The 25,729-nt window shown below is 42.4% G+C and overlaps 1 protein-coding gene across 1 annotated transcript in view; it reads right to left on the bottom strand.

Annotated features, from left to right (window-relative positions):
* KIAA1549 (KIAA1549 ortholog) overlaps window positions 1-25,729 on the bottom strand; it is a 121,695-nt gene that overhangs the window by 13,165 nt on the left and 82,801 nt on the right. The window contains exons 7-14 of the mRNA XM_066633492.1: window positions 25,388-25,447; window positions 22,385-22,530; window positions 18,222-18,399; window positions 15,961-16,142; window positions 9,071-9,273; window positions 4,945-5,069; window positions 3,957-3,971; window positions 1,647-1,852 (exon numbers count right to left, since the gene is read on the bottom strand). Of these exons, the coding sequence (XP_066489589.1) occupies window positions 1,647-1,852; window positions 3,957-3,971; window positions 4,945-5,069; window positions 9,071-9,273; window positions 15,961-16,142; window positions 18,222-18,399; window positions 22,385-22,530; window positions 25,388-25,447 (1,115 nt within the window). The remainder of the gene's footprint in view (window positions 1-1,646; window positions 1,853-3,956; window positions 3,972-4,944; window positions 5,070-9,070; window positions 9,274-15,960; window positions 16,143-18,221; window positions 18,400-22,384; window positions 22,531-25,387; window positions 25,448-25,729) is intronic.

Raw genomic sequence — 25,729 nt, forward strand, 5'->3', positions numbered from 1 at the left:
TAAGTTGTGAGGAATCCCTCAGTATTATACCCCCAAAGTTTTAATTACAGAGTGTGCCACAATAAGAACTCCCCTCTGCAGAGAAGTTCATTTTATGAGTCTCTGTCAGTCTCCCAAGCGCAGAAACTTTGCTATCTCCCTGCATTGGGAGAGACTGAAGGACCAAATTATACCTGATGCTGAGATACAACAGAATTGCCAGCCCCAGTGGAAGTTGACTAGAAGGGGGCAGAGCCAAAGTAATAAAACATGGAGAGACACAATGTACACCTTTCCTCCCTCTTTCCCATTTTTGACTGCTTTTTAGAGCAGATGGCAAAAAGATGGCTTGGCAAAAAGATGACTTCCCTTTCCAATTCTTTCCCTGTTGGTTTCAAGGGAGCCTTTAACAAAGGTAAGAGAACTTTCTTTTTTGCTTGGTGCAAAAATCAGCTTTACGCTGCACTCAGCTTCACATATACAAGTACCACATTCATTTTCTACATGCCTCTTTCTCTGTCATCATAAGAGTCAATGAGAATGTTATTTGTCCTAATCCAGCAAAGTTTTACAAACATAGGAACTCAGAAGGACGTACAAGGTCCCTAGAGTACAAAGGAACCTATATGGGGAGCCCCCACATAAGAAGTACATAAGAACATAAGAACAGCCCCACTGGATCAGGCCATAGGCCCATCTAGTCCAGCTTCCTGCATCTCACAGCGGCCCACCAAATGCCCCAAGGAGCACACCAGATTACAAGAGACCTGCATCCTGGTGCTCTCCCTTGCATCTGGCATTCTGACATAACCCATTTCTAAAATCAGGAGGTTGCACATACACATCACAGCTTGTACAAGTATACATCATGGCATATATACTTGTACGAGTATACATGCATATCAATAAGTCTGGCTTCTCTTATCCATTTCTTTCTACCAACACCTATGCAAAGCATTTCCTCCAAGAAAGGATCTGTTGTTGAGAATGAGAGGGGGTTCATACTGCTTTCATCACCTCAGAAAACTAGTTTGGGTCAGGCTCTTCCTAAAAATCATGCACTTGCCTGACACAGTTCAGCAATATAAGAGGCTGAAGTCAAATGATTTGTCAAGAAAACCAAGCAAACAGCCAGATTAGAAGGAATACTTGTGAGCCTTCAGTTTCCCACCCCAGCTCTATGGCAGGGGCCAGCAACCCTCTTCTGCACAGGTGCCAGACATGGGGCCCATCACCAGTAAGAATACATGAGTGTTTGATATGCATGCACAAACCTCCTGATCAGGCCATAGAGCTAAGAAAAGAGAGATGGGCACAGCAAGGAGAGGCACTCAAAGGAAGTGTTTGCCCTTGGTCTGCTTACACTGGAAGTCTTACAAACTTGAATTCTCTTTTAGGATCTCCATGGGCCAGGTGGATATATCTTTGAGGGATTACAAAGCAGATATTTAAAGGTGGCAGGCCACATCTGGCCACTGGACACAGGTTGCCCACCTCTGCTCTAAGACATATCATGGCTTATTCCAAAGAAGGCTACTAATTATGTAGGGTAGGGAGCCAGGAATCTCTATTAAACTATTTAAAGTCTGTGGTGTAGATATGTCTTAAAGTGGGAGATTTATAATCTTTACATTACCAATCATGAAACAGTTTGCAAAAGGCAATACCTCTTTGTTAATTTTGTTGGTTTCTGCTACTCTATCAGAAATTGGTTGGTTCTGAACTGGAGGTGCTGCAATTGGCTGCATGGCAATCAGTTGGATCTTGCTCGGGATCCTCCTGCTGACGTCTGAGGATCGTGACATTCTGTCCACGTGCTCAAAAATGGAGGCTGAAGAGTGTTGCTCCATTCCATTACTGATCTGTGGTGGGCCTGAATTTCAAGGAGAGATGAAAAAGCAGAAAACACTGTTGTTTCAATAATCTCAGTCATGCTCAAAGACTCTGGGAAAAGTTCTTCAGTAATACAGTATAACCTGGAGATAAACCTCAGCTGCAAGTAGGAATCTATAACTTGCTAGCATAAGGACTGGGTTGCTGGTGCAGCAGCCACTCTGCCATTCTGCAGGACACTGTCACCAGTGGAAAGCCCCAGAGGCCACACTCAGGCCTCACACTCCACTATCATCGTAAGGTGGCGGCAGGGACAGATCAGATCAGAGAGGCAAGGGGCTGGGCTGGATCTCAGCAGCTGCTGTACATACCGGATCTTATCTCCCCCTCCCCTGGGAGATGGACTCACCCCCAGAGCTGACATAGATCTGAGGAGCTCACAAAAGAGCTGACAAAAGACAAAAACACTAAAGAGCTGACATAGATCTGAGGATCAGGCCATGGAGTTAAGATAAAAGAACTATTAGGGATCAGGCAGTGTATGGGGAGGTAAGTAAAAAATATCTCTCCTGGGCTATCTGGTTCCTGGCTGGCACATAGCATACAGCTCAGGCTGCAATGGTGGCTCTGCCCGCTCTGGGCTGGCAGGGGTAAGATTAGGCCACCTATGTATTCTAGAGGCGGCACTGTTATGCTATCAAGGTCTTCATATGCTTGTGTGCACATACATATATCACTCCGTTTGAACTACAAGTGCAAGAGTGGGGTGCTAAAGGAGAGAGAGAAGGGCAGTGAGAGCAGAGAGCTCCTTTACCTTGTGATTGCAACTGGCATACATTAAATGTACTGGCAAAGACACATAGAGGGCAGTTCAAATGCTGCACACTCTACAAGTTAATTAATTCCTAGAAGGTTTATCTGCTACAGTCAGAATGGCTCCTTATGCCAAAAACAGTTTCATTACACTTTCCTAAGGCTATAAGGTTTTGCCTTATAAAAGCCACACAACTGCTTTGAATGAATATACACTTAATTCTTGACAGAGCTGACAACTTGCAGGAAGCTTACCAAAGCTGTGAGATGAGGAAGAACAATAGCCCTGCCTAGGTCAAATATGAGACTGTATATGGTTGCCCCCAAAAGATACATATTAGAGGGGGGGGAAAACCCACACAAAAAATTTAGCCCAGAAATTTAGCAGTAACACCGTCTTCTAAAAAGAAACACAGAATAAAAGAGGAAAAAATGCAGCTGCCCCTACCCCACCCAAACACATAAATGCTGGATGCACATAGGTTGTTGCAAGGACAGAGCGGGAGAGAGGAGATCCATATATAGTAGGTCCTTGGTATCCACAGATTATCAGTTCCATGACCCACTATGGATATCGAAACCTGCAGTATTTTGGTAATAATAATCCACAGAGGGTTATGGCACTGCAGGAATTCACCTCCTCCCCCTGGATGAGGCAGCACTGGCCTCCCAGCAAATTCAGAAGGTCTCCCTGATGTTTCTGGAAGTCACAGGAACAAACTGGAAGTGACTTCCAGTTGCGTTTGGGAGGGCTTTTGGAGGCTGGGGAAGGCTCACGGCCCACTTCCATGTGCCTTCCCTGGCCTCAGAATTCCTCCCAGAAGCCACTTCTGGTCACGTCTGGGAGGGCCTCTGAGGGACCACTGTATACCACCCTGAACTCCTTTGGAGAAGGTGCAGGGGAGAAAACAAAATGAATGAAATCAGGAATCAGATTCTGATATAAGCACCTGCTTTATAAATAGACAGATCTCACTATTCTCTAGAACTCTCCAGCATCTTGACCAGAGAGTATTCCAAGTCCTGAAACCTGAGATCTTCCAATAGGAGCTGCAACTGCCAGAGCTTTACACTGGGGGCTTTCACATATCTGAAAAGCAAGGGGGGAATTTGCCTGGGGCACCAGAACTGCAGAAGGGAGACAGCCAGTTGTTGAAGAGATAACTTCATGCTTCACATTAATGCATTTAACAATGCTTCAAACCATTAAAAAATAATATCACAGCAAACCCTTGAAAACGAAAAACAAAAACAAGACAACTGCATATCTGAAAAGCTGCTTGATTGGGAAGGCGATTAAGAGCTGGAAAATGGTGAGAAGAAAAGCTTACCCACTCTGTTTACTCCTGGCAGCATTAAGAAAAAAGATAACGACAGTATAGTTATAATTCAACAGACTGGCAGAAGGAGAGCCAGATCCTATTGAAAAGAACTCTATTATATTTTAATGTAAGGATTGATTCAAATATTTTAAAATGGACATGATACATAAACATCCCAAGAATGTATCACCACTTCAAGGCCATAGCAACAGAATATGGGTATCTGGCTGTCTTGAGTGCTTCCTGAAGAGCCTGATGGGATACAAGAAGCTGAACTAGATGGGCTCCTGGCTGATCCAGCATGGCTCTCCTTCTGTTCTTAAGGCAGTGGGCGGCATCTTTTTATCCTTGAATTATATACTAGAATCTTTCAAGACATACTTTTTTCATACATGGGCCATTTTTGATGTGGTGCTGAATTTAAGCTCGAAATCTCTCACCAAATTTTTGAAATGGAGAAGTCCTGGGAGGACTATACCATGAATATTTTTATCCCCTTTAAAATATGATTGCAGCTCTGTGGTGCAGTATCACACACTTTCACAGGTCTAGATTATAATGTCATGGTTACTCCAGGGTCTTGCATGGTATAGCGCTCCCTGGTACCCCCTGACTAGGGCGTAGAAAGAGGTGCAGTTTAGCCGCATTATCCATGGCGTAGGAAGAGGTGTAGTTGACCATCTCTGTTCTCTATCTTACTACCAAAGCATTCTATTATCATAGCTATTGGCAGATGTTGCAGTCATAAATCCAAATGTGAAAAATAATGAGACCAAAAGCACATTATAGACATATTCCATGCATGTTTCCATTCTCACACAAATCTATATGTTCCACACATCCATGAAATGACACTTCAGAAGCAAGACCAAACAAATGCATCTCCACTATGCTCAGTTATTCCTGGCCCACCTGTGTCTGGACTGTGAATAAACATAGGGTAGAAATTCTACCAGAATGATGAAAACTGTAACATATGACAGAGGGTGCAGCATACCAGTCTTGCTGACTCTGTGGGGTTTGACCTCATTGACAGCAGTCTGTGGTCTTGAAGTTTCTTCTCCTGTTTCTCGACCACTAGACTGTTCACTTGCAGTGGAGTCAGCATCTGAGGGGGAAATTCTGTAGGTACAAAAACCCCCAAACCAAATCAAACACATTTAATAAGATTGACACATTAATTGTATGACACCAAACTTTACCGAGTGGTGAAGACCAGAAGTGAAGAGCTCGAGAAGGATTTCTCCAAACTGGGAGACTGGGCAGCGAAATGGCAGATGCATTTCAATGTAAGTAAGTGTAAAGTCATGCACATTGGGGCAAAGAATCAAAACTTTTACATATAGTGTAATGGGATCTGAGCTGTCCGAGACAGATCAGAGGAGAGATTGTTGGGGTCCTTGTGGACAGCTCGATGAAAGTGTCGACTCAATGTGCGGCGACAGTGAAGACTGCTAATTCCATGCTTGGGATCATTGGAAAAGGCATTGAGAATAAGACACCCAATATTGTAATGCCGTTGTACAAATCGATGGTAAGGCCACATCTGGAGTATTGTGTCCAGTTCTGCCCGCCACATCTCAAAAAGGATATAGTGGAGATGGAAAAGGTGAACAAGAGAGCAACCAAAATGGTTACTGGGCTGGGGCACCTTCCCTATGAGGAAAGGCTACAGCATTTGGGCCTCTTCAGTCTAGAAAAGAGTCGCCTGAGGAGGGACATGATTGAGACATACAAAATCATGCTGGGGATGGACAGAGTGGATAGAGAGATGCTCTTTTCTCTCTCACATAACACCAGAACCAGGGGACATCCACAAAAGTTGAGTGTTGGGAGAGTTAGGACAGACAGAAGAAAATATTTCTTTACCCAGTGTGTCATTAGTTTGTGGAACTCTTTGCCACAGGAAGTAGTGATGGCATCTTAAAGGCAGTGATGGCTGCCTTTAAGAGGGGATTGGACAAATTTCTGGAGGAAAAGTTCATTATGGGTTACAAGTCATAGTAGGTATGTGCAAGCTCTTGGTTTGAGAGGCAGGCTGCCTCTGATTGCCAGATGTAGGGGAGGGCCCTAGGACACAGGTTGTGTCTGTTGTCTTGTGTGCTCCCTGGGGCATTTGTTGGGCCACTGTGAGATACAGGAAGCTGGACTAGATGGGCCTTTGGCCTGATCCAGCAGGGCTGTTCTTATGTATATATTCCACTTTTCTTTTGTGATGGAGCTTAAACTTCCTGTTTGAGTTTGAATGGATTCTTGCTGCATTCCTCTTCTGTGCCTTCCACAGCGGTCAGTAATATGCAGATTTCAAGAAACAAGGTTGATGGGCAGAAAGAGGAAGTATTGCTTCATTCAAACACAAAATTAAGTCTGAGGTTCAATGAAGCAGGACACTAGAATTAAACAAATTCATGGTGGATAATTCTACTGATGGGAATTATGTATGACATTAAAATGGAGCCCTCCACCTTTAGAAACCATCTCCATCACCAGATGGAAGCACACAGTAGGTTGACCACTCTCTTAAGTTCTCTCAAAAATAATGCAAGATGTATTTAGAGTTAATATAAGCTTATAGGAGGTAAGCAAGGTGGGTGAGGCCAAGTATAGCATAAAACAATATATCATAATTTAGCTACATGACTCTTTTCCTCAGAGTCCTGATGGCACATGAGGCAGCAATGTTGCCTCTAGCCAGTACCTGCATGGTAGAGCACCTGGGAACCCTTTACATGCTGCCTTGAGTTCCAGTATGGAAGCAAGAGGGGATATAAATCAGGGGTGCTCAATAGGTAGATCGCGATCTACTGGTAGATCGCGAGGCAAAATGAGTAGATCGCGGAGTGCCGACCCCCCCCCTTCAGGTGCCTCTGGGAGGAAACGCCAGGAGTAAGGCCCATTGTACTCAATGGGGCTTACTCCCAGGTAAGTGTGGCTAGGATTGCAGCCTCACAGCCTAATCCTAGGCATGTCTACTCAGGAGTAAGTCCTGTTATAATCAGTGGGGCTCAAGGTACACCAACATATATTGTACACATAAATGTTATATGTTATGATGGCGCGAACATTGTAAAAAAACTCTGGTAGATCTCCGGGCCTTGCTGGGTTTCAAAGTAGCTCTCGAGCCAAAAAAGTGTGAGCACCCCTGTTATAAATAGTCACTAAGGCTTCTGTAGCCAGAGTTACCACCTAAAGAAAGATTCATTTTCGTGTTCTAAGGCAACACATAAGGTTCTAATCACAAAGTCTAGATCGAATTCTGACATTTCACCTTAACTCTGTAGAGTTTTCTCAAGGAAATAAGATAAAATTAAAGTTAGCCGACACCTAGAATGACTGGAACTCACTTAAGGTAGAATAGCACATAAAAACTACAGCAAATACAGGTGCAACCTTTTTACACAAGGATTTTTTATTTGCAGATTTATCTCAATGCAAATGGGGGGAATTCAACGTCACACACACCTTGTTGGTGTCTTGATCCTTTTCAAGGCAGCCCAAAACACTGAAAAAAGGCTGCACAGAAACAGCCCTGGAGACATGGAAGAGGCTCCGGAGCTGTGTGTCTTGTGAAGGAACAATAAGACTCCTGTAGCCCTTGAGCTATCAAAGAGGCTGAAGAGGGGAAGCCAAGGGAAAAAAACTCTGTAGCCAGAACAGGTGCAGCAAGGAGGAGCACTCGCTCACTCTCTCACACATGCACGGGGCAGGTGCAGTAGTAACAGAGGGGATTGCTTTAAAAAACCCAGGGAGTGTTTGCCTAATTCCCCCTCCTTCAGATTGAGATGCTGCAGGCTCTCTGTGCTCCAGCCTACACAAGCAAAACAGCCCAGCAAGCAAGTCTTCCAGCAATCCTAAGCATTAGATTTAGGCTACAATCCTATCCACACTTTCCTGGGAGTAAGCCCCATTGACTAGAATGGGACTTACTTCTGAGTAGGAAGACATAGGACTGGGCTCCCAGGTTACAATCCTCTCCACACTTTCCTGGGAGTAAGCCCTATTGACTATAATAGGACTTACTTCTGAGTAGGCAGGCATAGGACTAGGCTCTCAGGCTACAACCCTATTCACTCTCTCTTGGGAGAAAGATCCATTGACTATAAGGGGACTTACTTCTCAGTAGAAAAGCATAGGACTGGGCTCTTAAAAGCTCAGTATTCCATCTGCGAAACAAACAGGGACTACAAGCAATAGGCAACAGCAGAGTACGGAGCAGGGAGGCAACTGAGAATTTATGTAAAATCAAGTCATTTCAGGTTTAGATCTGGCAACATGCGAATTTTCCTGATCACGGAGTTTCAGGGAATGGAACCCTCACACGTAAAAAGGTTCCACCTAAATTCCTGCCTAATGCTCAAAGGAAGCCTAAGCATAGTCAAATGCCACCTGCAACCAGCAGGGCTTATCCCCACTGAGATGCCAAGACAGGAACATGAGCTTTTATAGCCAGACTTTTCCAATAACTCAGCCATAAGTTAACCATAAGCCAAAATAAGTTAACCCATTTTTGCCCGGCCCACTGCTGTACACATTTGGTCCCTATTGCATATATGCAACGTTCTGATTTCAACCCCAATTACCTCATTACGCCATTCCATCACTTAGTTATCTGTTTCCTTTTTCCAATGTCTCAGCCTGTTCTTTGTTGAATCCCAAAGTGTTAGTTTTACTATGACCGGGGTCCAGGTGTGACTGAGCATTTCCTCTTTTCTGTTCATGTTGTTATAATACTTATGGATTTCATTGGCCTTTCTATAGATCATGCTAATATGTATGCATGTGTGTATGTATGAATCAATCAATCCCCATCACAAGATTTCATTTGGTCTATGCTTGGATGATTGGAAATTTAACTGCACAAATAAATCACGTCAACACCAGACTGTCACAGGCGAATCCTGTGTCTTCCCCAATTCTGAAGCGAGATTTTTTCACAATTATAAAGCAGTCCAGCAGAATAGCCCATAAAGGAATTGGGCACAGGTTCTTTGAGCATTAAGGTAAAGGCAAATTCCTGAGCAAAGGCTATTCAAAAAGTGAAAAAAGCCTGAGAGAGCAAAATAATCCCCCACAGCTAATTAACGTTAATCTGTGCCAAGCAATTTCATATCCTCTGAACTAACCTCCCTCTGTGCCGGACATTCTTGGATGGCTTTGAAGAGTTCTTGGTCTTAGGACTCGGCAGGTCACCGTTTTCGGAGGGGGTGGTGTCTTTAATTGGACCTGGTAGAGGAGTTGGCTCATGTATAATCAGGATATCATCTTTGTTGTGTTGGCCTAAATGCTGCTTTGCAAAATCAAAGCCCTTCACACTGGGGGCTTGTAGCTGCAGTTCAAAAAAGGAAGAAAAAGACAAAGCAATCATGAGCCAACATTGTAACTAGGCAAGCTAAAATTGGGCTAAAGAACCCAAAGATTTGCCAAATGACACAACAGCATGCAAAGAGAGCAGAGATGCACCACTACTGGAAAAAGAGAAGGAGTGGAAAATCATTTACTTGACAGCGTGACAAGATAAAAAGGAGAGTTTCCACAACTGGCTGGTTACAATCAACTTGGATTCTTGTCACAAACAATTAACCATTCACCATGATTTCTGTGCAAAGTAGTTTCTCTTTAAGGAAAAACTTAATTTCTAATTTTAATTATTGATATTTCACCTTTCCTGTTACAAAGATACACAAGGCAGCTCACAATACAAAACATAATATACTGTATACCACAAAAAAATGTAAGATCAATAATCTGAAAATACAGTATACAAGTACAAAATCAACCATCTAAGCACAAATACAAATTTCAGTGACCTAATAAAATTACAATCCAGGGGTCAGGTGAAAATAAAATGATTCCAACTGCAAAAGAGGGAGCCTGATGTTCCTCCCTGGGGGAGAGAATTCTACAAGTTTGCTGCCAGCAACAAGGCCCTTTTAATACCTATCAGGCATGTTTCAGTTAAAGATGAGCCAGAAAGCAGGACCTCTGAGGCCGATGTAAAGGTTCAAGAAGATTCAAACCAAAGAGGTTGTCCTTATGTACTACACAATGCCACAAATCAAAGCCATAATATAAAGGTTTTAACAACCACTTCCACTGCAGTTAAGAGTGCATTTATGCGTGTATATCCTGAGACACATCCCAGGAATGACAACTGGAGTAGATGTACCTAAAGGCAAGCAGCAGGCAGAGGGGAAGAAATATTAGGTGCCACAGAGATGCCCAGAAGCCTAAAGGGGCAAAACAGCCCCTTTCTTACATAGGAATTCTTACATAGGAATTTCTGTTTTAGACACAGTTTACTTGCTGAGCTTCCAGGGAGCTCAAAATCTCCTTTGTTCTGCATACACAGTGGTACATTTTGTTTGTAAAGCAGAACTGAGATTCCCTGAAATCTCAGGTACACTGCTTTAGTGAAAAAGATAAACAGTGAAAAAGTGAAAAAGATCTTTTTATACTTTTTAGTGAAAAAGATCTTTTTATACTTCTTAGTGAAAAAGATCTTTTTATACTTCTTAGTGAAAAAGATCTTTTTATACTTTTTAGTGAAAAAGATCTTTTTATACACTGAAAAAGATAAACAGTGTAGGTAAATGCACAGTATATCTAATCAAAATGTTCTATTTCATATATTTATAAAAAAAATACTGCGCATTTGTGATTTTTCAGCCAAACAACATTAAACAGAATTGTGGATGGAGTTTAGATTGTGAGCCCTTTTGGGACAGGAAGCGATTTAGTTATGTGATTTTTCTCTGTAAACCGCTTTGTGAACTTTTAGTTGAAAAGCGGTATATAAATACTGTTGATTGATTGATTGATTGAGTTGCCACTGCTAAGCAAAATGGTACCAAACACCCTAATGTTACTATACAACAGGTTGGAGAAGGCTGCACTATCAAGTTGAACCAGTAGATGGAGATAAAAGTTGAATTCTTACAAGAAAAGATGCCTACTGTCTCCTGCTTGCAAGTTATATTTAGATGGTCAATGCCATTGTGCTTTGGGATCCATAGTATGGATGTTACTTCTAACTCCTCTTTTCCTACTCATTCACATCACCTTGTGATGTCCCCTTCAGCCCCCAGGGATATCACATCCACCATATCTAACGCCAGCTATATAGTGCAATTCGTAAACAGATCTGGGCATGGCTTCACAAGTCAATTTCAGGGTCAAGAGGTTGATAAGAAGGTACAATCTATCATGTGTGTCTGCAAAAATCTAGCAATCCCTGGGAGTAATATTGCATGGAGCTTGGCTTGGACCTGCGTGGTCATGCAGCCACATAGCATTTGGGGAACACTGGTTCCACTCTGTAATCATTTTTTGATGCCCTGTTTTGCACCTTTTCCAGCTTTACAATATTCTTCTTGAGGTGTGTCAACCAGAACTGAACTCAGTATTCCAAGTATGACTGTGAACCAGATTTATATAGTGGCAATAAGATATCAGAAGCCTTATTCTCAGTCCCTTTCCAAATGACCCCTGGCATGGAATTTTTCTTCTTTCACTGCTGCACATTGGGTCAAACACTTGTCTTGCATGCATACAGTCCCAGGTTCAATTCCTAGCATCTCCAGACAAAAAGGGATCAGAAATAGCAGGGCTAGGATTTTGGTCTCTGACCTTGAAGAGCTGCTGTCAATCAGCAGTCAGTTAGGGTAGACAACACTAGGTAAGACTGGCCAGTTTTCTCAGTCACTGTAAGCCAGATTTGTTTAAGGTAACAGTAGGTCTGATCAAGGTGTTAACAAAACACCTGCAAGCAATTAGGAAATGTAAATCCAGCTATCAAATCACATGCTGTAAACTGGAGCAAAAATACAAATACAATGTGCAGAAAATTATGGCAAGATAATTTACTTATTTTCATAGGCATGTATCTACATATTATTCATATATGTATACTTCCACAAGCAGAATATTGCTTTGACATATAAACCAATATGGAAGCTGCCAAAGCACACTGCTTTAATGGGTAAGGACCTATATTTGATCACAGAATTATATTTCAGCTCTGGCAGCTAATCTATGAGCAGCTCTGGAGACCCAGTAAAAACGTCTTGCTGAATTATGACCTGGCAAAAATGCCAGTGTGCAGAATTCTGAAAAACTGAAAGGGGGGGGGGAAACAGAAAATACTAAATGGAGCTGCCCCCTCCCAAAAATAAAAATAAAAGACGCTTTGAATTTAGTTGTCTTCTTAAAAAATCTACAGGGAATTAGCAGCCAATGAGCACAACATTTGTGCAAAAATGAGTCTAATTTACGGTCAGCAGAAACTCAAAGCAGCCTTGATTGCAGACTCGTCCACACGGTACGACAACAGATGCATGTTGCTACTCTTCAAGCCAAAAGAAAAAGTGATAAATGCAGCAGATGGCAAGCTATGAGAGTTTTAAAAATATGCTGCATCTATTCTGGAACATTCTTTTAAAGCACTGATGTCCATTGGTAAAAGCCTGAGTGAACCCTTGCAAGTAAATTTGGACTCTCTTTCTTTCTTGCCAATCACTTTGATGTAACTCCCCTGCAGAGGTCATGAGTTTATCTCCACAATCTATCTTTTTAGCTGGGATAGTTCTGCAACAGCTGAGTTCTCAGACTGCATTTTGGTTTCTTGATATGTTATTTTATCGTGCACTTAATAAATACTCAACTCTTTAGCATTTTACTCACAATTTCAAATCTATTCTAGCACTCATGAGAGATAGGTAATTGCTTAACAAGGAAAATTGGGAGTCTAACAAGTACCCCTAAGGGCTGCACCTGAGGCCATGAATGGCTCAGCCCTGATGCAGAGATTGTTCCGCATTTCTTCTGAACAGATTTGACAGTTCTCAGACAGAACCTATTTGGGCTGAAGCTTTGCCAAGTATGAGAATCACATTAAGTCCTCTGAGAGGAGAGCTAAGAAATTAGTTCTGGGTGCAAGCACGTGCCAACATCTACCAGAGTGGCATTTGAGAAAGCCCTTCAAGTTAAAGATAAACATGCAGACTGAAAATGAAGGGACTAAAAATTCAGTTTTATAAATATCACAGTTTCATTCCTTCCATTTTCTAAGGAAACAAGGTCCTTCCCCAACACGGCAACATAAATCACCATCAAAGGGAGCCTCTTAAAAGACACTGTGGCTTACAGAGTAGATCATTCATATTTTATGTGCCTTTTATGTAATTCATCTGCTAAAAGGCAGCTCGGTCTTGGAGACTGATCCAGTGATTCAGTGAAGTCACTGAAGCAGGAATAGCTGAGATTCACCCCTTTGCAGAAGTTTCATGTCAGAAACAAGAAATATTTTTTATATACTGTTCTGCCTGCCTACATATAAATTCCAAAAGAATTCTTATTTATATCTACCACTTTGAATCAAATTTAAGCTGCAAAAGGATGGCTCCTTCTCGGGTGCCATGGAAGCAATGAAACTCACTTAATTTCTTTCAATAAGTTCTTACTATCCAAATTTAAAGATGTCTGAATCTACTATCCAAATTGCAGTAATCAAGGTCATGGAGCCTCCACCTGCTTGATTCACCATGTCATCGAAACAGCCTGTTAAACTGCATGAGTAATTAGGCTTTTTTAAATCTGCTATATTTGTTTTTGTATATTTATTTTTTAATCTCTTGATGTTGCTGTTTGATTGAGGGTGCAATCCTGAATGCCTTTGCACCGGCCCGGTGCATAAAGCACGTTTGCACCTCCATTCGAGTTGGGGAGGCCAGCGCAAGGACGTGCGCCTGCCTCCCCGTGCTGATGCAGTCTCTGTGATGGATTCCGCTGGCCTTTCCAGCCAGTGCAGGGGGTTTGGGGGAGTGTGGAGCAGGTGGGGAGGAGGCGTGGAAGGGCAGGTGGTGTGCAGGCCTGGGGGTAGGTGGGTGGGAACGGGAGGTGGAGCCAGGATCCAGCACTTATGCCAGATCCTAGCCCTGTTCCCGGGCAGCCTGGGCCAGCACCAGGTTCCTTGGATTTGTGTCACCTCTATAGGTGGTGCAGATCTGAGTAGCACCAGGGTAAGGAGAATGATTTCCTCTTGCCCTGGGCTGGCCTGAAGTCAGCCCCAAACTTGCTCTGGACACAGCGCAGGCCCAGAGGCCTGCCTGTTCCAGTGCAAATTAGGATTGCGCTGTTAATTGGTTAGAACTGGATTTAATTTGCTGTGCACTTTATTGTGTTTTATTATCGTAAGCCAAAAAAGGAAGCAAATTCCGAGAAGGTACAAAAAATAGATTTTAATATGAAACTCTGTGTGTGTTTTTCAGCAAATGTCTCCGTCTGGGACACTGCAACAGACAAATTCCTCAATATGAATAGCCACTAAACTAACTCCCCAGACAATAATTAAAATAAATAACAAACAGAGGTCAGACAACAGATCCCTTTTAATTTATGAGAGGCTATTTTGGCTGTTAACAGTGTGTTACTTGGTTGAAATACTGCATATTCTACAGGACCAAGTCAAAAAGAAAAAGCTACACATTGTAACATTCAAAATCAAAGCTTTGCAGGGGCACTGAAGGGGAGAAAACACACCAGTACAGAGCATTCCACCACGTGACATAAGTACGTCTTTCTATAAGGAAGTGAAAAGTGGGCAAAGCTGTTTCAACTGTTACAGGACCATTTGTAAATCAGAACCTCTGATGAACAAAATGCCCTTAGCAGCTGGTGAACTCAACCCTAAACTTGGAATCAATGGATCCAATTCTCATGGAGGCTGAGATATCACTTTTGCAGGTGCAGTCTTGAGCCAGCTTTGGACATTAAGGATGCAATCCTAACTTGTGCTGGAGCAGGCAGGCCAGCGGGCCTGCGCTTTATCCAGCGCATGTTTGGGGCCAGAATCTGCAACACGAGGCAAGGGGAAAGCTCTCCCCTTACCCCATGTTGTGCAGCACTGATCCCAATTGGTCTACTTGGATCTGCATCACCTTCAGGAGGTGGCGCAAATCTGATTAGACCAGATTTACATCTACATCATTTGGGAATGGGGTCAGGATTAAGCATAACCGCCGGATCCTGAGCCCACCTCCTGCTCCTCAACCACCCTCAGGACTGCCTGCTGACCACCCTCCCCCACCCCGAAATGCCTCCTCCCTGCCCTCCCCACACACCCCTGATGCAAACATACCCTGCCAACTCCAGGTCTGCCGCAGGGAGGACAGCGCAACTCCTTATGCTGACCTCCCTGACTCTGAAGTTAACGTAACTGTGCCTTACAGCACGTTTGCGACACCTCTGGGTCAGCACAAGTGACTTGTACTGACCTAGCCCAGGGGTTAGGATCACACTGCACGTTACAGTACAGAATGTACAAGTGAATCATCCTTCTTATGTTTGCGCACTTCTCAACACACTATATAATATGCATAAATATAGACATGGACTACACATTCACACTTTCTAAATTTGCACGTGTCATTAACATCCAAGGTTGCTTAGGAAATAACTTTTCAATGGCTCCTTGGGAAAAGGGGGCTTTCATCCCCCTCCTTCAGGTAAGGCAAGTAGCATAGGCAAGGCAAGGGTCAGCATAGAATTAAGAGCCTCCAAGGTGGGTGGGCAGACCAACACGGAGGCTCAGGATCCAGCGGAGTTGCAAATAATATATTCAACTTCTCTGCAATCTTCATATCCTCTTTACGTTTCCAATTCATTCTCTCATTATCTAATTGTTCAATTGTCTCCCTGATGCATTTCCTGCTTTTGATGTGTTTAAATTAGTTTTTATTGTCTGACTTGCTATGTGCTCCTTGCTTCCGTTTTCCACATCTCTTATTGTCTGTTTATCTTTCTTTTGCCATAGTTTGTGTTCCTTTTGTTCTCCTAATGTGAACTAGGCTTCCATTTTCTGAAGGAAGCCTTCTAGTTTTTTTATAGCTTCCTTCTTCACTTGTGAGTCATCCTGGCCTAGCGGTGCCTTTTCCAAGATATGTTACGCAGAGGAGACATTCCTCCTCCATCTGTTTCATAACAGTGTTGCACACACATACATACCACACCATATTACCTTCTGTCGCTGCTGAAGGTTGCTCATGGCATCTGGTTGAAATTCCAGCTTGTCGGTGCGGCAGAGTTTCCAGTACAAAATGATGATGATAAGCAGCACCACGGCTACAGGGACTGCAACACCAACTATGATCCAGAGATTATTCTGAGATTCTGGAGGTGACTCTTTGATTCTGTCCACAGCTGGAAAATTTTCAAAAGGATAGTGGGCAGGGGAAAGGAGGAGAAACAGAATATTTCACCTGTGACACAATTGGGAGCATATCGGTTTTCTAAGGCTGTTTGTAAAAAGCTCTTATCCCTTGTGAAGTAAATTTCTTTAAAAAAAAAGAAAAAAAAGAGTAGGGCAGACAACACATTCAGTTCATTGCACTGTAAATTCCTCACCTTGTGCTCAGCTTTTCAGGAATGGATCCCCATTAACAGAGCTATTACTGTAAAGATTCATGTGTGGGTCGTTCTGTGCACACAGAGTCTTTCCTATTTCTTCTACAGTGCAAAATGGCTTTGGGTAGGATCTATAGCTGTGCTGGGAGCTCTCAACGACCTTCAGTCAAGGTCCAGCAAACTTAGGAGCCAGGATACATTATGGCCCAATGACTACACAACAACCACTGACTCTGCTGCAACCGGTTAAGGTAATTGGAACAGTCCCTGGCCAGTAACAGGAACCACGGGCTGGCAGCCATCATCATGGTTGTCCTAGGGCCCATGAGCCATGCATCATCTGAGCCCCAGTAAAGACTAGGATTTGCTGGCGCCTGACATCAGCACAGCAGATATGGAGACTGCATACTGTTCAGAATGTTTCCTTCCAGCTGAGATAACAAGGAGCCTTTTTTCATGCAGCCCAGACTCTGGATTCTGACAAATTATGCTCTTACATTATTGGAATTATGCAGATCTCTCAGTCTGCTCAGCGCCTGCATGGGAGACTGCCTGGGAGACCCAAGCAAAACTCTAACAGCCTCACTGAATGAGATGCCAGGAGATTCATGATCAGATTTTCTGTGAGATTAAAGCTTTGGGGGAATGAAATGGATCAAGGGAAAGATACCAAAGGAGGAGGTACTTAACCCTTTCCCCATGCAGTTTTCCCTGTCTAAATACCCTCTCCCTTGCCATATAGAGAAAAATTCAGGTACCTTCCCAAAGGAGAAGGAGAAAGAGCATCATAACTAAGTCAAGAATGAAATATTAAAGAGAAAAAGTACCTTTGGTTAAGATGTTATATAATAAAACTATGCATATGATATTTGACATTTTCAGCCTTAGCAAGTCTGCTTACATAGCCTTCTGTTTCAAGTTATTTTTAATTTGGGGACAGCTCTGCTGCATATCGCTGCATAGGTTTCTCCCACTTCTTCCCCCTCCTCTTTGTGATATTCACTGAAATCACTAATTAAGTCTGACATATAGCTGATGCATTATATAAGTGAACAAAAGGGCAGAAACTACAATCCTATTACTAACAGGCTAGTAAAGAAAATGCCATCTAAACCAAGGAAAGGAACTAGAAGTTGTGTTCTTAGCTCATATAACCCAAACTACTTTTGCCTGCAGTAACTATGCCTTTTTAAATTCCTTCATCAAAAGAAATGGTGTTTAGATCAGCTTTCTACTTTCCCCCAAAGTCTTAATTCTCTTTGCCTCCCCCCACAGATTTGCAGTAACTCCATAAAGGTCCATATAAAGGAAAGACGCAGTGTGGCTATTGAAAATAAGCACTTCAACTCATTACCCGTTCATGCGAATGCACAGCATGTTCCATCTTAGAAGCTCAATTCAATCAATAGCTTAAAAACGTACACGTAATGTTTGTTACATTTTCATTTGAAATTTTAAAATAAGCTCAGAATGAAGCATATCTGGCCCCATATTAACTCCGGAGAGTCACTAGAAACAATAGTATACCAGTCACCATTGTAAGCTAATATCCACATAAATAGCTGGCCATGTGTCATATTGCATTTACTATAGATACAAAGCATGCAAAGTGAGTGCCGTACCATTAAGCCACAGCCCCACCACAGAACATTACATGATACTCACTCAAGTGACAAGGAATATCGTACCACACATTCACACATAATTGATAGTAAAACCATCTTCACTATAGGAGCAAATACTACAAACAAATCGATCCCCACACGGATTCATGACTGTCATTACTGAAGTGCCATTTGGTCAACGTATATCTGTATTATCCAAATGTTTTTTCAAAAATGCTGTATAGATTGCGTGTCACTTAGTAAGACTCACGCTGAGCCACTGGGCCTCGAATGCGGTATCCTAGAATGATGGCGGCCTTCTGGATATCAACTCTGTTAATCAGATCAGATGTCTTCACAGCACTGAGCCTTTCCCCATCTTGATCTTCCACAAAATAAACCAGCATAACTGGGCTATCGACTTCCTCTAGCTGTGACATGTTCACAATCTGAGAAGGCACAAAAACACATGCTAAACTTCAAGTTAAAAGTCCAGTATACACTGTTGAATGCTTTGAGACTCTTGTGCTGGTCAGAATAAAAGTATTCTCCTCCTTTGGATTGTTGGGTGTTTTTTTTCCCCTTATGGACCAACAGGATCCCTTATGGATCATGGTTAACCAAGACTTTGTGGATAGGAGGCAGCCCTAAATACAAAATAACTGACTATATTTGCTTGCAATATTCACTTTCACTCACTCTTTCACACAGCTAGGCCCCAAATGTCAACAGCTTGTAGTGGGCAAATAAAAAGAGAAAGATGAAAGGATATGCAAGGATATGGGTTAAGGCACAAAATGTGGGAGCAGCAATGTTGTAATCTTAAGGAAAAATTCAAGTTTACCAAGAGGGGACTGAAGAATTAGTGGTTGTGTGGTAGTGAGAGAGAAGTAACAGTGGTGGAAGAGCAGAAAAGAGAGAGAGACAGAAAAACACCAGAAAAACACCTGATCTTTAAAAAAGGGAAAGAGGGGGAACTGGGAAACTATAGGCCAGTCAGCCTAACATCTATACCGGGTAAGATGGTGGAATGCCTCATCAAAGACAGAATCTCAAAACACATAGACGAACAAGCCTTGCTGAAGGAGAATCAGCATGGCTTCTGTAAGGGTAAGTCTTGCCTCACAAACCTTTTAGAATTCTTTGAAAAGGTCAACAGGCATGTGGATGCGGGAGAACCCGTGGACATTATATATCTGGACTTTGAGAAGGTGTTTGACATGGTTCCTCACCAAAGGCTACTGAAAAAACTCCACAGTCAGGGAATTAGAGGGCAGGTCTTCTCCTGGATTGAGACCTGGTTGAAGACCAGGAAACAGAGAGTGGGTGTCAATGGGCAATTTTCACATTGGAGAGAGGTGAAAAGCAGTGTGCCTCAAGGATCTGTCCTGGGACCGGTGCTTTTCAACCTCTTCATAAATGACCTGGAGACAGGGTTGAGCAGTGAGGTGGCTAAGTTTGCAGATGACACCAAACTTTTCCGAGTGGTGAAGATCACAAGTGATTGTGAGGAGCTCCAGAAGGATCTCTCCAGACTGACAGAATGGGCAGCAAAATGGCAGATGCGTTTCAATATAAGTAAATGTAAAGTCATGCACATTGGGGCAAAAAAAATCAAAACTTCACATATAGGTGAATGGGTTCTGAGCTGTCTGTGACAGATCAGGAGAGAGATCTTGGGGTGGTGGTGGACAGGTTGATGAAAGTGTCGACTCAATGTGCGGCAGCAGTGGAGAAGGCCAATTCCATCCTTGGGATCATTAGAAAAGGTATTGAGAACAAAATGTCTGATATTATAATGCCATTGTACAAATTTCATGGTAAGGCCACACCTGGAGTATTGTGTCCAGTTCTGGTTGCCGCATCTCAAAAAGGATATAGTGGAAACGGAAAAGGTGCAAAAGAGGGCAACTAAGATGATTGCTGGGCTGGGGCACCTTCCTTATGAAAGGCTACGGCGTTTGGGCCTCTTCAGCCTAGAAAAGAGGCGCCTGAGGGGGGACATGATTGAGACATACAAAATTATGCATGAGAAGGATAAAGTGGATAGACGGATGCTCTTTACACTCTCACATAACACCAGAACCAGAGGACATCCACTAAAATTGAGTGTTGGGAGAGACAAAAGAAAATATTTCTTTACTCAGCGTGTGTTTGGTCTGTGGAACTCCTTGCCACAGGATGTGGTGACGGCATCTGGCCTGGATGCCTTTAAAAGTGGATTGGACAAGTTTCTGGAGGAAAAATCCATTACAGGTTACAAGCCATGATGTGTATGTGCAACCTCCTGATTTTAGAAATGGGCTATGTCAGATGCAAGGGAGGGCATCAGGATGCAGGTCTCTTGTTATCAGGTGTGCTCCCTGGGGCATTTGGTGGGGCTGCTGTGAGATACAGGAAGCTGGACTAGATGGGCTTATGGCCTGATCCAGTGGGGCTGTTCTTATGTTCTTACCAGGAAAATATCCAAAAGTTCCTGCCATGGCACAAGACCATGGCTTGAGTGTGCACTCTCTGTAGCCTGAACCAGGGCTGCAGGTAAGGAGTGAACCCCTAGGCAGGATGTAAAACACTTCTTTCACTAATTAGTATACTGCACTGAAAATGGTTCCAGTTGCAAGAAACCGCAGTGTTGAATAGGGCTGAACCATTATTATGTTCATTCAGAAGAAAATTATTTTTGGTATAATATTAAACCATTTGATATGCCTGAACTGTCTCTATTAACAAGTGAACCAATAAAAGTAGCTGTTATACTATCAAGGACAAAAATGAAAGAATACATGTTATCTGAGGCTATAATTTATGAATTTATTTTCTGATAGCTATGCTAGTAGCAGCACTGGTAACACTGTATCTCAGAGTGTCAAATTTACAATGGGATCACTGACAAATCTTTTGTTACAGCAGAGCTTCCAGGCTTTCCTGTAAAGCTAAGTGAATGAGGCATTACAGGCTTCAAACACAAAAAAGGCAACTGGATTTTAAATTCACATTTTTATGCAGAAATTATATTTCTTGGAAAATACATGTTGGAAAACATTTTATAAGATTTCTTTCCCCTGCCAAACTCTCTCTCATCTATAATTTGAAGTTCAAACATTAAAATATAATTGAGGATGAAAGAAAGGATAACAGTACAAAAAATGAAGGTAGCTCGTATTCTCTCATATGTACACTTTGTGACAGTTTTGTCATTTCCGGTTATTATCACTGCACACTTGAGACTATGAATACTGCTATTAAAATCTCCCTCTCCATGCATATTGGTTTGGAAAATATTTCCAAAAACAAAACACATTCAACTCGGGATTGCTTTTCTGATGGCCCAATCCAGTGGTTCCCAAACTGTGAGCCATGGTCCCTAGGGAGCCATGGAAACTAGCCAGAGGAGCCATGGAATCCTTGCAAAACAACCCACCACCCTATACAATATATAGGATTGTAGCCCTAATAGGGAGCCATGGCCAATGGCCCAGTAGGTCAAGGGAGTCGCCAGTTGAAAAAGTTGGGGAACCACTGGCCCAATTCTATGTGCTGTTGCTGGCATGTTGTCTCAGTCATCAAGAGTTCTTGGGCCCTAGGTTGTGCATATCCAGTCAGAGAGTCTTTCTAACTTTACCAACTACCATCTGTTCCTGTTGCCCCTACTCCCCAACAAAGCACTTCTTAAATCCCCCACCCCCTGATTAAAACATAATTTGTGGTTCAGATCTTGCATATTTGTGGAGAGGTGTGTGATGATTGAAGTGCATGTAATTGCATTTTCCCCATTTCTATCTCTCTCTCTCTCTCTCTCTCCATTTTCCCCATTGTCTGTAGATTTTTAGTTCCATGGAACAAATACATGTTTACTTAAACTCTTTAAAAGGTAGATCTCTCTTCTACTTACATCTGACAAAATAATTTAATGGTTAAAAAAGCAACTTAAACTTCTTAATATATGTGGTTTTGTTCTGTTAAGTTGCATACTCTTTGTGACCACCTGTTTCAGTATTTGTGGAAGAGTTCACAGCAAACTATTTTCTAGCACTTCTGACTATGACCTGACACATGGAAAGAAAAAAAGACACCCTGTGTCTTTATCATCTTCATCTAACTATGTTTGGAGAATGAGGAGGAGTTGGGATTGATGGAGACAGGAGGGAAAAGACGAATGGCAAAAATGTCATCTCCTTGAAGCAATAACTTAAGAAAAACAGTACATATGACTCCTACTCAATTCCTGTTAATACTATCTCTGCTCATGCAAGCCACAATGACAGTTAAAATCACACCTCTGCTTTAACCCCATCAAATTAAAAAAATACAGTAAAACATTATTCTAAAAATTAGGGTGGGGGAAAAGGTTGTTGCAAATCAGCAAATATTGCACAATTTACATTCCATTCTCTCTCTCCTGATTCAGACTGCCACTTGAATTCTCTTAAATACCTGTACAATGTTGTTCCCCACAAAAGTTGCCCTTCTCCATATTCGTCCCCTGCCCAAAGCTTCATTTAGTAACTGAGCCAGCTTTCGCTCCATCTCAGCCTGGAAAACTTCCTCTTGAATCTTCTGGTTGAGGACACCTAGGACAACTACAGTGGAAGCGGACATATAAACAGAAAATAAACACAAGCGTGTGTGCATTAGGGAGCAGAGGTAGGAAGAGAACAGTCTGCCTATATGTATTTGAAACTGCCTATTCAATCTGACCATTTGCAGTGCAAGGGACATCCTCCAAGAGGTGAAATAGAGGTTTGATACCTTGGGGACACCAGAGGCCTTGGAGGATAAATCACTGCCAGCTAGTACCTCTTGTAGTACTAAATGTCAGTTAGCATTACATGCATGCAAGCCTGGGCTTTGACGATCAAAAGTTCTCCTTCCTCAGCTGCACTTGCACTTCCTATGACCCTACTTCAAAAACAGAGACTTGGTCTTTAGTACCTAGTCTGTGTCCTAACATTCTTTGAAAAGAACCCGGTCTTTGTTTCTACTTCAGGTATTAACAGAAGAGTTAAGTGTGAGTAAAATTTATAGGTAGAAGAGTGTAAAAATATAATAACTGCAAGACTTTGATCTCTCCAGCTAAGAGGGAAATCACTGAAGGTAAAAGACAGAAACTGGAATAGCAAATTGGGTAAGGCAAACTGCTCATGCAGAAACCCGGAAGACAGTATAGCATGTCTTCAATCTCAACAAGCAGCTTTGCCAACAGCCATTATTTATGCCAACAAACTTGTCTCCATTGGTCCCTTCAGAGCCCTGATCTCCATCCCCTCAATAGCCTCAGAACATTGTGACACAATTTTAAAGTAAACTTGGCTACCACTTCCTTATTTTTATATGGGCATTTTTATATTTATGTGACTGTTTCCCATCTTTATGTCAGCATGTGTCTCTCCTCATTCAAGCCTAAGAAGATGTCTTTAGTAACTCCCCTTAATATTATCATTTGTGTGTTGAAAAGACAATGGAGTGATGGACAATGAAGGCTGCAACCCTATGCACATTTACTTGGGAATGGGTCCCAATGAACTCAGAGGGAATTACTTTCAAGGAATCATGCCTAGGATTGGGACGCATACGTCAAGCCACCAAATCTCACCACGAGAACCTGATATGGGACTGCTCATTTGATCAAGGATCAATTTGATCTACCAGAACATGCATTTCTGTAAAGAATGGCAATTAAAAAAACAAAAATAATTGTTTTGTGCTATTGCGTAACCCTGCATATTTCACAGGAATAAGTTCTTATTAAAGCAGAGAAAAAAACTAACTAAAATCCATATTACTTAGGATGGAATAACACATAGCAAAGCATATGGGTTGCTGCTAGCTACTGCTAGCCCTGTCTATTACTCTTTGCACTGCCAGCACCAAAAGAAACTGACACCAAGGCAACACTGAGAACACCAGAACACTGAGGCAAGAGGTGTAGCCTCACACCTGTCAAGTGTTCCTTTTTGCTCACACCTGTCAAGTCCATTCAACCAATGATAGCCGAGAGATGGTCTTGGGGGCTAGTTTGTGGTTTTCTGGGAAAGGCAGAAATCTCAATCCCCTTGTACCCCATAAAAGGACAGAGCTGGATTAATAATGCAAACATTTTGTTCCAGCAGTGGCAGAGTTACCTGTACTTTGCAATCTTACCCCTTGGGACCCTGGAGATGAACAAATGAAGCCCAGCTAGAAAAAAACTCTAGGTAGCTTCCATTAAGACTTTATTTCATTTGCCTTTAAATTTAAGACCTATCTTTGTTTAATTTCAAGTACCTGCCTGTGAATAGCTGAATTCTGCTTGATTTCCCATTTCCCTCTTTAAAGTAAGCAATTTTTATTTTTGAAAGCGTCACATTTCATCTAGTTCAGAGCAGAAGGCTACTGCCACTTGCACTATTAAGGCATGCTCAAGACTAATGACTACTCCAAAGTCAAGTGTGCCTAGGAGCAGGCCAGTTGGCTCTCCAACTGCTCTTTAAGCAACTGGCTTCCATGGTGAGGGAATCCTGGCAACTGAACTCTCTCCAGAGATGATGTGCGCAGGAAGGCACCCCTTTTCTTGCTATTCTCTTCCAGGTAGACGGAGTCGACTATTTCTGGGACTGACTTTGTGAAGCTTCTGTATCTATCACAGCCAACTTAGAAAGCACGCATGGTGCCTCAGAAGTTTAGGTGCATGAGCTGTGTGCTTTTCCTCTTCCCCCATTCACAGGAAGCTGCAACAGCTTCACTGAATAACCACAAGGCCTAAAGTAGAGGGGTTAGTATATACCCTTAGTGCTGAAAGCTCAGCAAGAGACTGAGCAAGGAAGGTAGAAATCCACTAGAAACAACGTAAGTTTTGGTCAAGGTTTCAGGCCTAAGAATTTACCCTGCTCTAAATAAATTTCTCAATCATCTTTTTGACCATTCACTTAGTTGGACACAGTCCTGTTAAGAGCTGCATTATTTATCTTAGAAGTGGGTTCAGAACTACAGCCTCTGGCTTGATTTAGTGCTGGCACTCAGGCTCCTGGAGGGTAAAACCCTCCTCCCATCCCCATGGGACACTGGGCACTATCACTGCTGCTGAGCGCTCAGGGTTAGACTTCCAAAGCCATGGGCCCTCTGACAGCACTCTACCTGGCCAATCTCTAACAACACTCCTGCAACAGCTGCTTGTACATACTAAGGCTCAGGCATGCCTACTGTCTCCGACTTCTTCCTTTTGAGCGACAGCTCCTCATGCCATATCACAACTACCATATCCTCCAACTTGGAGGAAAGTTGAGAAGCAGCTTGTGACATGGCTTGTTGACTGTCAATCAAAACTTAGATGTAAAAGATTCCACTTGACATGCTCAAACAGCTCTTTGTATTTAAGCTACTATATTCAAAATATAAAGATCCATTCTTCACAGTCTCTAGCTAATAGGTCATCATGGAATTATTCAGTCTTGTACATACCTGTTCTCACCCAGGAAGATTTCATCAAGTGAGATGTGTTCAGCTGAGGGTAATAAACAGCTGAGGGGGGAAAAGGAAGGGAGGAAGAGAAAATATTCATTATAACAGAAACTTAGCAATCAATGTAACAGCCAAGAAACAAGAGGCCATTTTATAATTCGTACTGAAATAGAGAAATATATTAGCCAATGTTCTGACAAAATTTAATTGATCAATTTAATAAATAACTGCAAGCTCTTGTGATCTGATCATTAAAATAAATTAATTCCCACAGAGCTATTATATATTTTTATACTGGGAGAGACTGAAGGGAGGGAAAGAAAGATCCAACAGAAAACTGGG

The sequence above is a fragment of the Tiliqua scincoides genome, chromosome 7 (assembly GCF_035046505.1).
Source record: "Tiliqua scincoides isolate rTilSci1 chromosome 7, rTilSci1.hap2, whole genome shotgun sequence".
NCBI lineage: Eukaryota > Metazoa > Chordata > Lepidosauria > Squamata > Scincidae > Tiliqua > Tiliqua scincoides.